Source organism: Cyclopterus lumpus, chromosome 3, assembly GCF_009769545.1.
Source record: "Cyclopterus lumpus isolate fCycLum1 chromosome 3, fCycLum1.pri, whole genome shotgun sequence".
Classification (NCBI taxonomy): domain Eukaryota; kingdom Metazoa; phylum Chordata; class Actinopteri; order Perciformes; family Cyclopteridae; genus Cyclopterus; species Cyclopterus lumpus.
The window spans coordinates 23,489,439-23,501,924 of NC_046968.1; the positions used below are offsets into that span (position 1 = coordinate 23,489,439).

The 12,486-nt window shown below is 43.4% G+C and overlaps 2 protein-coding genes across 2 annotated transcripts; one reads left to right on the plus strand and one right to left on the minus strand.

The window, feature by feature from the left end:
• Positions 1-262: 262 nt before the first annotated feature.
• Positions 263-3,206, minus strand: rnf128a (ring finger protein 128a). Its single transcript, XM_034560208.1, has 2 exons — positions 2,905-3,206; positions 263-2,715 (listed from the first exon to the last, which is right to left on the minus strand). The coding sequence occupies exon 2, from the start codon at positions 2,701-2,703 to the stop codon at positions 1,615-1,617; it is 1,089 nt and encodes a 362-aa protein (XP_034416099.1). The 5' UTR covers positions 2,704-2,715; positions 2,905-3,206; the 3' UTR covers positions 263-1,614.
• A 3,435-nt stretch (positions 3,207-6,641) lies between these two features.
• slc24a5 (solute carrier family 24 member 5) lies at positions 6,642-12,272 on the plus strand. Its single transcript, XM_034528414.1, has 9 exons — positions 6,642-6,801; positions 7,170-7,349; positions 7,958-8,041; positions 8,225-8,328; positions 8,478-8,578; positions 9,469-9,752; positions 9,913-10,119; positions 11,210-11,311; positions 11,781-12,272. Exons 1-9 carry the CDS (start codon positions 6,642-6,644, stop codon positions 12,101-12,103), a joined length of 1,545 nt encoding a protein of 514 aa, XP_034384305.1. The 3' UTR covers positions 12,104-12,272.
• The last annotated feature ends 214 nt before the right edge of the window (positions 12,273-12,486 follow it).

Here is a 12,486-nt window from a genome sequence, read left to right on the forward strand (position 1 = left end):
CTTGCTCGGTCAGGCCCTACTTGTGTGATAAAATGATTATCCAGCTCAAGCTCAAGGTGTGTGCGGATCGGCTCCCATCTGTGCAGAAGTAATTACAGTTTCTCTCCACTCCCACAGTTATTGGGAACGATACCATAACTCTGAAAGTGAGACACTACCTACACACTGACCTGCCTGAACTAGAATAAAACACGTGCACATTCACACGCGTGCACAACCATGCAAACACACACAGAAACACCATTCTTAAAAATGACATATGCTCGTTAATTAGGCCTCATTTTGAGGGATTTATTGCACTCTAACAAGCATCAATGTGATTTAATACAGCAAGTAATATTATTTTTTACAGAACAATTTAAGACTTCTGGAATCTGTAAAACAGTAGTGAAAATGATCCAATATAGAACAATATATTAGTTGTGATAATCAACGTATTACCACCAGCAAACAAAGACATTAAATAATTCTTTAGGTTTATCCTTGACTGAGGGACAATCTGGGTATTTTAAACACGTTCCATAATTTAGCCATGTGAGAGTTCAGAGGTAGACCACAGGAATTGAATAAACACCAGACCAAATAATTCAAAAGGAAAGTCCTGGAAGACCAATTCAAGAACAACCGTTTGTGCTTGCACATGATCAGCTGTTCAGAGAAAGGGAAATGGCTTACATTAATTATGCATTTCATCTACAGATAGAACTTGACATGATTGATGAATAAATCTCAATATAAGTCATTTCAAAATCCCTTACACATAAAATAAATTTTCCCCCGTCCAACAGTCAAGAGATTTTTGGGAGGCATATCATCCACAGTTCTTATAACATTTATTGCATTGCCACATTCCCAAAGTATCGAGAGGCCAACCAATTATTGAGGACTTGAACATTTTTATTGCATTCGTGGAAAACATGTTTCTACAGACCACGTTTCCCAAGAGAGCCCCTTAGGTGATGTTATATACCCATCATCAGGCAAAGTGTGTCACGCTGCATTTCCTGGTCAGGGTGTGTTCATAAGGGTGTGTTTGTAAATCCAGCCTGACACGCTAACATTAAAAATACAAAATAACACTCCAATTTTAAAAAGAGCAGGATAAAAAGTCAAATTATTCAAATCTATCGAATTAAGAGAAACCAATTCTGCTCTGAATTGAAAACAATGGTGAGGGAGAGGGAGCAATAGGAGCCATCGAGCCCGGATCTCAAACAGAATTTAAATGCTCTACTGCACTTGCTGCCTAACCAGTGTTGATCTAGTGTGTCAACTATGCAAAGCAGAAATGTGACACTGGCATCAACTCACGACTAATCCGTTTTTCAAAATCTATTCCAACCATCTAAAAAAGGTAATTTTATGAACACACCCCATATGTACACACTTGCACCAAGACGGTAGTGCCATCCTAGCTAATTACACAAGGTCCAATGACATTTAAAATCCTTGGAATGTTATAAGAAAAATATATTTTAACTTGCATCTCCTATTGGAACATGATTGTTTGATTCCATTGTGCTGGTTCAGCGTATCCCAGAAGAAGATCTATTTAAAAACAGAGGATTAGCCCGTGTCCTGGTTGGTTGGCGCATGGTTTCTTGTTGCTGTTGTTTATCTTCTCCCGGCCGACGAGTCTACCTCGAAGGCCCCGTTGTCATAGTGACGCTGTTGTCTCTCCGGGTCAGATCCCGCTGGGTCAGTCAGTGGGACTTCGTACATGGGCTGTCCTCCTATCGCTGTGATCACAGTGACATCTGGTGGTGACTCAGCGGAAAGGCTCTCTTTTGTTTCCTCATCAACCCCCAGGGCCTTCAGGATGTCGCACTTACACATGGGGCAGGTCCTCCTCTCCAGCAGCCAGGGTTCGATGCAAACTTTGTGGAAGATGTGGTCGCATGTGAGCACCGTCACCACTTCCCCTGCCTTGTAGGACTCGATACACACGGCACACATGTGGGAGTCAGAGGTCGTTTCCTCATCCCCGGTCTTGAGTTTGCGTACTTGCAGACGTCCAATCGCTTTCTTGGCCTCCGACTTCAGCTTCCTCTCAGAGCGCCTGTGCGCGTTCAGACTGAAGAGACGGTTTGCAGAAATAAACACAAAGTAGGTGATGGAGGCGGCCGTCACAATGAAGAAGGCGATGGACAGGAAGTAAATCCAGTATGTGTCCATCAAGGGTCCGTGAGGGCTGCCTAAATCAATAAGCATCTGCACATCTGTCCCGTTGCCCACCAACTGCACAATCTGTAAGCCCTGAGAGTTGCCAATCATGATCGCCACAATATCAAATGCCTCCGAGTGTGCCATGTGAGTGGTGCTGTTGCCACTGCCGTCAGCATTATACACAACCACGCCGGCTGCTCCCTGGCGTTTGGCGGCATTGATCTTCTCACTGAAGGTGCAGTTGCCCCTTTTAACCAGGGCTATCCAAGGAGGGTAGCTGGAATTGCGATTGTAGACAGGATCTGAGCCACAGCCTTTAGGGTCCCCCCTGGGAAGCATAACAATGCCTGAGGCTTTCTCCAGGAGAGAGTTGCGACCATACACCCCACAGTCACAGTATTTGTCCACAGTCACGTTGTTGCTGTTATCGTAGCTTATTTCCACCACAGCTGTCCAAAACACCATGGCAGCTGAATAGTGAGCGAGCCCCGACAGACACAGCAAAAGCAGCAGACGGTGTTGTGTCGTCTTACCCATGGTAACGCTGGTCTTAAAAACAACAGGAAGCCCTTTGTTAGCGTCTTTAGCTTATTCAAAACTGCTTTGTTAGTCCCAGTTCCTGGTTTGTCCGAACAACAGCGGTCTGAATTCCGGCTACGGTTTCACCCAAGCTGCTGTCTGCCGTAATCTGATATGAGCCTTTGGTAACACAACACGAGTTATGCGTCAGCCACTCACCTCTCGTTATCTTCCTGAACCTTGAACACTCCTCACAGAGGGCAGGGTGCTGGTATTCAACAAGTAGAAGTGCGCAAAACACACAAACCTGTGATCCGTTTTGAGAGCCAAGGAACAGCGAGAAAGGCAAGACGCGATAAGCAAATGATAAGATTTTAGAGACATAGGTCAATTAGACGGAAAACACTCCTGTGAAACTCATAAAAGCTGCTAACTTCTCCTGTGTACGGATGAGCAGAGCAACAGGTCTTTCGAGTTTTGCTCGTTTCCTTCCCCTTTTTCTGTGACTGAGGTCACTGTTGTGAAAAAAACCAAACTGACTAGTATGACTCCACTACCCTGTGGTAATTCATTTTGAACGAAAAGACAGACACGTCTGCTTCCACCACACATTTTAACACACACACACACACACACAAACCCACACACACTTTATGAATGTGACCTTTAATAATCTATTTAAAACTGCACTTGCAAATAATAAAACGGCGGTTGTGTTTAGATACCAAGAAGCACTTAAAGCGCTTTATTCCACACATACCAGTTACAACGGAGATGAATAGGGTACTGCAAATATACAGTATATTGTAGCCACCTTTTTTTACTCAGCTCAAAGATGATGCCCTCCCCTTAGTGAAAAGTGGCAGTTTAAAATAAAATGTTAATTAGGGGGACATGTTATAGAAATAAAGTGTAGCACTAGTTGTTAATGTATTTAAATGTATTGGTTTGTTTCACAATTGCAAAGTTATACTACATATTTGTATCTGAATTAATATGATTATATAGTTAAACACGTTGGATCTCCATAACGTCCAGAATGGTCACACCCAGCTACACATTTACTTCACGTTAAAAAGTGATCAAACTAGAGGTGACTTGCAAGTGCTTTCTAAACCAATCCCATTATACCACACAGGGGCGCCATTTACTCAATGTTTATGTCCATCATTTGACAGTAAACAACACTGGTTTGAATCAATGGCATCCATCATAACAAAAGAACTATTTGCCTCCTCTTGGGGAGATCATGCCGGCCCTTCTAATACAATCACAATGCCAAGAAGATCTTTAAGGAATGAATCGTTTGACAATCTCAGGGATATTATCCTTTGCATTCATGTAACCTGCTACGGAGTGTGAACACGTGCAATCCTTTCAGTTTAGTGCACGGCAATTGACAAAAACAAATAAGGAAAGACACTTACGACTTGTTTTGAAGCTCAGTCTCTGCAGACAAGACTGTCCATACAGTCTGATGTCTCCTGGGCCGCATGCTGCCTGGTCTGTGTGGGGGTAACGTGGACATGTCCAAACAAGCCCCAGACCCGATCCCTCCCCACACACACCTTTTCTACAAGCTTAAGTTACATGTTGGGTTTAGCCTATAATAAATAAAAGGTGTAACATGAGTTATAAGAGTTGTAATATAAGTACAATACATGTGTAGCCTAACTGTAAAGTGGCACATCTATATTGTTATAGATCTTAAACCATGCAGGGTGGAAAGAGTACTAGAGTTGTATCCTCAAGTAAAAGTATGGTGAGGAATTTGTAGTCAAATACAAGTAAAATGACATTGATAACTAATCTATATTTAAAAAGGTAAAAAGTAGGTCAGGTATTCCGACTAAACGTTACTGCGTTATAATATTAGGGTAAAGAAAACTAATGTTGGCCTATATAATGCGCACGCGCACGCGCGCGCACACACACACACACACACACACACACACACACACACACACACACACACACACACACACACACACACACACACACACACACACACACACACACACACACACACACACACACACACACACACACACACACACACACACACACACACACACACACACACACACACACACACACACAGTGCTCCGTTGCGTAGAGAGACGTAGAGAGAGTTGGAGCTAAGAATACGTGTTTAAGAAGGAGAGTTGTAGTTCACCTGTCTGAACGCGAGGCTCGTCCACCGCGAAGTGCACGATATGACCAGTCCACCATGGCCGCTCTGTCCCAGTAGGCCCGTTACCAGTCCACTCAGCGTCTGTGTCCCAATATAACCAGTCCATTCAGCCTCTCTCCTTCCAAAACCAGTAAAAAGGACTCACACTCACCTCGCTGCAGGTAATTACGCCAAACTGTCTTCATGGGCATGTTAACTTTGTGCGCGTGAGTTAGACCCAGCATGCACCTGTGGTTCACGCGATGTCCGAGGTGCGTTTGATTCGGATCACTTGGCGTGCGGGTTTGGCGGTGCATTACAAATGACTGCTCCAATTAAGGAATGCAGACTGTTTGTTTAACGTGCACTGTGTAAAATGTGGATATTGTGTACGTGACGTCACCCGTTGGTTTCTGAAGAGCCGTCGCCATCCGCGGTGGAGTCCAGGTGACGCACCTCCGGTGAGAGCTAGCTACACACACACCTGTCACTCAAAGCGGCCGAAAGACCTAAATGTTAATGTTATTAAACGGGTGAGTTATATTAAAATGTAACCATTGTACCGTTGTTATGAACGGAGTAATTATCTATGGACACTAAACACGTTTTTTTCATCCAGCTGTAAATAATTATAATTATTATTATTTCTGCTGTAATGTTAACCTTTTAACATGTAGGTCTATGGAGTGACTCGCTTTTAGAAACGGCCTCTAGTGGCTGTTTGAGGAACAGTCATTATTTGCACTTTGATGGCTTTAAGTTTTCAGCACTAAATCTTTAGTTGTTTTTTTTAACCTCTAGTCTGTATTGGATACTACTTAAATGCGGTAATTAACTTTCACCTTTTTGTTTTTGTTGACTAATTACTATTTTTGAAAAGATGAAAATGAAAAGAATAAAACGTTGTCACAGTAACGAGAGTATAGTCTAAATACAATCTAACCCTGAAACCAATATACATAGTCCTATTCATTTATATTGACATAGATCTATATATGGGTGTGTGATGGGCTCCGGATGAAAGCTCCGATCTCTTTGTCACACACACACACACACATGACCCCTATATATATATATATATATATATATATATATATATATATATATATATATATATATATATATATATATATATATATATATTATAGTGTTATATTCATTCCTCGTTTTATAGTGACCTAAAATGATTTGATTAGCTAAACCCTGTCAGAAGGCTGTACCAAAACTGCTTGAAAATATACTTTATTGACACTTTATTTGTAGCCACTAATGCACATGAAGGTAACGCATAAAGTTGATGTTGATTAACATATGCGTCAAAGCATTGTTGTAAAAGTCGCTGTCTAACCTGCAGAGCTTCAGACCGTATACCCTATTTGTAAATACATTTCTGTTAAGATTTCTTTTACCAGAAAGAAAAGAAATACTTTTCCACAATCAAAGATGTGCGTGTGTGTGTGTGCGTATGTTCAAGTGGGTTTCATCATGAATGGCTACACCCCTGATATGCCTCAGGCTGCAGCGTGTTCAAGTCTACTGGAATGACTCGCAACTCGTGCCCCCCCCCCCCCCCCATTCTTGGTAGGGCCAGACCTTAAAGGACGCTTTCTCGCCCCAATAATCTCTCTCTGCAGCTTGTAGTCGTAGTGTGTAGTGTTAGATGCGGCGCTCACAAGCAGCTTCAGTCCACGTTTCATCTTTTTTTTTGCAAGCTTGTTAAGAGTAAAGAAACATATGACTCCTTGGAATACTTGCTAATTTCACCTCATTGACTCCAATGACCATGAATAAGATTAGACCTGCAGCTCTGCAGAAAAAGAGGAAAGATTTTATCCCTTACTTTTTAGGATTTGTAATATTTTTATATTGCACGGTCCATCTTGTGTCATTCACAGCAAAAACAGCTCAGGAAACCCATCCAACCAGGGTGCGTCGGGCGCTTGGTAAGACTCACCATTCTCTGTGAGATTTTGCTTACTTTAGTATGCCTTCTTTTTCAATCTTCCATACTTGTCCGAAATACATTTGTTTTATTTGTTCTAATCCGTTTACTGTGTCATTACAAATGTCACAGATTCGTGTTTTTACAAAGTATGAGTAATCAATTGTGGCTCAGCCACTGTGACAGTGTTTGCTCTGTAATCCTCATGTCTTATTGGCATGAAAATACCGTGAAACTGCCATTTAGAGCTCAAACAATCTCAGAGCGGTAGGCTGCTGCAGCAACAGGCTGGTTGTTTGGGGGGTGACAGGTTCTGTTAGTGACGTGTGTGTGTGTGTGTGTGTGTGTGTGTCTGTCCTGTTGTTTCAGAGAACGAGACGGAATGCATCTCATCACACTCCTCCGAGTTTCCCGGGGGATTCTTCACGATTCAGGAGAGGAAGGACGGAGGGCTCGTTATTTATTTCATGATTATCTTCTACATGCTCCTGGCCGTTGCGATAGTCTGCGACGATTACTTTCTGCCTTCATTGGAAGTGATCAGTGACCGTGAGTGGCACATCATCCGTTGCAATGCGTCATCACATGAACTGTAATGCTGTGATATGATCGTGGGAGTCATGAGGATTTACAAGATTGCTACTACTACAGGCAAAAGATTTGGCTGCACTGATATTGTAGCGGCAAACTAAATATGTGGACAGATTTAGTAGGATTTTAATAAAAAGAAATGACTGTGTATTAATCTGTCTATTCATTTGATCAAATAATCCCTTAATTAAAGTTCTGAGAGCCCATGGAGATGTCTTCAAATGTCTTATTTTGACTGACTAACAGACCAAAAATGTGAAAGCAGAAAATCATCACATTTTAGAAGCTGAAACCAACACATATTCAGCATTTGTTCTTGATTGAATGATAACAATTAAGCTGTAAACTTAACTAATAAACTTACAGGGGGGTGGACAAATAACATACCGGTACAATATGCATTACCATACTTTAGATATGGCCCCTAAAATAAATATATCGGTTTTCGTTGCCTGATCTTATTAGAGGTTGTTTGTGCTACTGTTGCATTGGACTGTGTATAATCAGGTGCTTCTATTATTTCGTAAAGTGTCTCGTGCTCTCTGTGTCTCACGTGTCTCCTTCAGGCCTGGGTCTGTCTCAGGATGTAGCAGGAGCCACATTTATGGCAGCTGGAAGTTCTGCACCTGAACTGGTCACAGCCTTTCTGGGTAATCATTAATATTTAATAACTACGTCGATGGTGACACCAGCATGCGTATCCACTGTCCCCGTGACTCCACCACCCTTTGGGAACACTAAGGGGACTGTGGCCTTTTGATTCTTTTTTCGTGATGACTCTTCCACATTGTCCCCCGTCCTCAGAGCTAAGACGTGCCTTTTATTTGTTCCAGGTGTGTTTGTGACAAAGGGCGACATCGGGGTCAGCACCATCGTGGGATCAGCGGTCTACAACCTGCTGGGGATCTGCGGAGCATGTGGACTCTTGGCCTCTGCGGTACATTACGACACACTCACACACTCGCGATATGCAGGCAAAAAGGCTAACTACGTGTAAGAGCGGCACTTTTACTGGGTCAAACTGAATCGTTGTGCACCGCGGGTTGTGTAAGTTGATAAAATGTGTATTTTTGTTTCCTTCATCAGGCTGGGCGCCTCACCTGTTGGCCACTGTTCAGGGACTGCCTGGCATATGCCATCAGTCTTTCTGCTGTTATTGCCATCATTTCTGATAACAAAGTGTACTGGTGAGTTTAAGTGTGCATCAAGATCTGGTTGATCTTCAGACCCAAGGTGGTTGTAAACGCCCGTCAGATACAGCTGTTTATTGCGTCTTGTGACACCGAAAAGAACAAGTGAAAACTGATCTAGTGCAGCACAGGACTGTGACTCACTGGCATTTATTACACTGGCAGCACAGCGCAATAAATGTTCCCCAAATAGGACGATGGCACATCATAAACAGCGGTGTTTGTTTATGAAAGATTTCCACTCGTATTATGTACATTTGGTTATCACGGTGAGACACGTTGTTTGCTTGTAAAGAGCACTGCTTTTGTTATTGTCAAGATACAGAGTTTCATAAAAGCAGAACCTCATTCTTGTGATGTAAAATAAATATTTATCAAAACCAAACTGCACTAAATAGTAACCAAAAACAGGAACTGCCAAAACAATCCCCTAAAAAAGGTGCTAAATTCAACATTCAGAGTATTAATATAGCAGCAAATAACTATTTGCTATGTTATATATATATATATATATATATATATATATATATATATATGCTGTGCTATATAGTTATATCTAGTCACTCTCCCTCTGTGTGTGTGTGTGTGTGTGTGTTGTAATACTAGCTTCTCCGTTCCTTGTTGACATAGCCGGGCCGGCTGAGTGCTTTTCAGTGCATGTGAGCGTGACCCGCTGGCTAGCTTACAGCTGTAATGGCGTTGTCGCCATTACAGCTGTAACCCGTGGTTGATCCTCTAATTGATTAAATATTGCCAGAGCTTTTGACCTACTATACTTACTACTAATTTTGGTTCACCAAAGCTCAGATGTTGTCATTTGGCCAAGTCCCTTTCGCTGAACGTAGGTCTTGGGATTCTATCCACCGCTCCAAATGTTGCGTTCACAGGTACGACGCCGCGTGTCTGCTGCTGGTCTACGCCGTCTACATCGTGGTGCTGTGCTTTGACCTCCGCATCAGTGAGTTCGTCCTGAGGAGGCTGAGCCCTTGCTGCACCTGTCTGGCTAAAGGGCCGGGTGAGAAGACCGAGACGCAGCCTCTGATGGGCTGGAGCGACGAAACCAGTCTGCGAGTCCATAGCCGCTCCCGAACAGACAGCGGGATCTTCCAGGACGATTCGGGATACTCTCACCTGTCCCTCAGCCTGCACGGCCTCAATGAGATTCCCGAAGGTAAAAAAACATGAGTCTTCCTTTTCCGCTATTTTAAACACGTGTCCATCTTGTGAAGTCCACTTGCCTGTTTGACCTTCATGGCCCCCCCCGCCCCTCACCCCCCGATGACCCGACACACAACCACTCGTAGCATGTCCCTCTGCTCGCCTTCCAGCAGAGCATAAAAGTGTGTTCGCCGTGCCGGAGAGCGACCTGAGGCGGATCCTCTGGGTTCTGTCTCTGCCCATCATCACTCTGCTTTTCCTGACCATCCCCGACTGCAGGAGGAGGTTCTGGAAGGGATGGTTCATGGTGACCTTCTTCATGTCAGCGGTCTGGATCTCAGGCTTCACGTACATGATGGTGTGGATGGTCACTGTTGTCGGTGAGATCATCGTTTGAACTTTTGCATAACTGTTATGAGGGCGTGAAGGATCTGCTCATTTCCTCTGTGTTTTCAGTTTAGCTGCAGGTGTAAATCTCATGCACCCCGTTAAGAGAGCCTTTGTTGATCACAAGCGCCTGGAACTTGTGAGAAGAAATGTCAGATCTGCAGAGTCGAATCACATGTCGGTCTGCTGGCTAATTCCTGGGATGCCATTGTCCCGGAACGTTAAGAGGGGGGCTCTTGTAGCTCCAGTGGGCCATGTGCATAACCAGGATTACAGCCTGCTGCTCCCTGAAGGAAACAGTCATGTGAGCCCTGTGTGTAGGTACAGAAGAACCCACAGGCACTGGTCCAAGAACATAAAACGGAACCTAAGATCAGGCCAAAAGGGGGTATCTTGATCATGTGACGGCGCTAGGCCTACTGGAGTATAATGAGATTATTATCCCGTTGTTGTCAGATAGGCTCACATGGAGGGAGAGTTTAGTCTTATGAAAGAGGGACTGAGCAGGTACTCAAACATGCAGCATGCCATGGAGAATGTTGGAAACGTTCCCGTGGCTGTGGTTCAAAATATCTGGACTCACTGAGTATTACACAAGGTCGTGACCTCTGTAATATGTCTGGAAATGTGGGTGGTTTATAGTGACATTAAAAGGATTTAAAGATGACGCATATTACACCTGTTGGGTTTTTGTATGGATTGTTCAAATATTCTTAGACTGCATTGAAACAAATCAATAAACTCAAAAATTAAAGGAAGTAGTCTCCGCCAGAATTACACACAATGTATTAGAAAACATTCACAGTACATAAGAATGTACACATTGTAGAGTTAAGATAGTGGCTTATCGAAACTTTCTTAGGGGGGGCGTGGTTCCGCCTTTGGAATTTGGTCTTGTGACCTCAGTATTTCTAAAATCCTGCTCCAGCCCTGCCTCGAGTGATTATTTATTAACCCTATAATGGAGATTATTTATTAACCCCATCGCTACAGTAAAGATCAGCTGCTGGTCTCAGCCAATAGCTAGCTTGATGTTATTGTTGGATGTGGACTTTGATTGTGGATTTTATTGTGTTGGCACAGGCGAGACCCTTGGCATCCCCGATACGGTTATGGGACTCACTCTCCTTGCTGCTGGGACCAGTATACCCGACACCGTAGCCAGTGTGATGGTGGCCAGAGAAGGTAAACACCAGTGTCCCGATGCATCGGCTGCAATTCACAGCCAAGGTGGTAGATGGTAAAATGGGCATTTATACTTTTAAAAAGTAATTTACACTACGTTTATACAATGATGGCAGAGTTCACCATACAAGGTGCCAAACTGCTAATCAGAATCTAATTTATATACTCAATCGCAGCAATTTTGGGTTCAGTATTTTGCTCAAGGAACAGCCGGGGTCGACCCACCGATCTTCCGATTAGTGGACAACCTGCTCTACACCCATATTTTAATGCCAGCCATAACAAAACAATTAAGAGTAATGCGTTTCCTAAATTCCTTCTATATAGTCGGGCACTGAGCTCTTGCTGGAAGACATTTAAGTGGGAGCTATTGATTACTCATTCACTTTGCTGACTCACTTTCCCATAAAAGAAAATACTTATATCATCTTAGCGAGACCAGTCTGTAATCATGTTTTCGGTTCATCAGGGAAAGCGGACATGGCCATGGCCAACATTGTGGGCTCCAACGTGTTCGACATGCTGTGCCTGGGTCTGCCTTGGTTCATCAAGACCGTCTTCGTGGACACCAACAACCCTGTAGAGGTCAACAGCACTGGACTGGTCTACATTTCAGCCACGCTCCTCCTTTCCATAGTCTTCCTTTTCGTAGCCGTTCACATTAACGGATGGAAGTTGGACTGGAAGTTGGGACTGGTTTCTCTCTTCTGCTACATCGTCTTTGCCACTCTGTCCATCCTCTACGAGCTGGGGATTATCGGGAATAATCCCATAAAACTGTGCGGGGACTGAGATCTGACTGAACCCAGACTGAAGCCGCATTGACTCAAACAACTGCCCCAAAAAAATAAAAATAAAACTTAACTGTGAAGTGTAAAGGAAATATGGTCCCACTCACATACTGTTAAGATACCGTGCCGTAGAAGACGTGTGCTGGTCACATCTCATGAAGAGAAGGATCTTAGAAGGATGAGCCGTCACACAAGTGACTGCCGAGTTTAAAATCCAGAATTGACGAGTCAGAGTCAAGTAATAAAAGGTGTCAACTAAACTTATTTGGCCTTGTTCTCCTTTTGAAGTGGGTTACTTAAGAAAAAGAGGGATAAGCTTTTACGAGCAGGTCTCAATCGCTTGCCAGAAAGACAGCAAATGGAAACAATTTAATAAAAACGTTG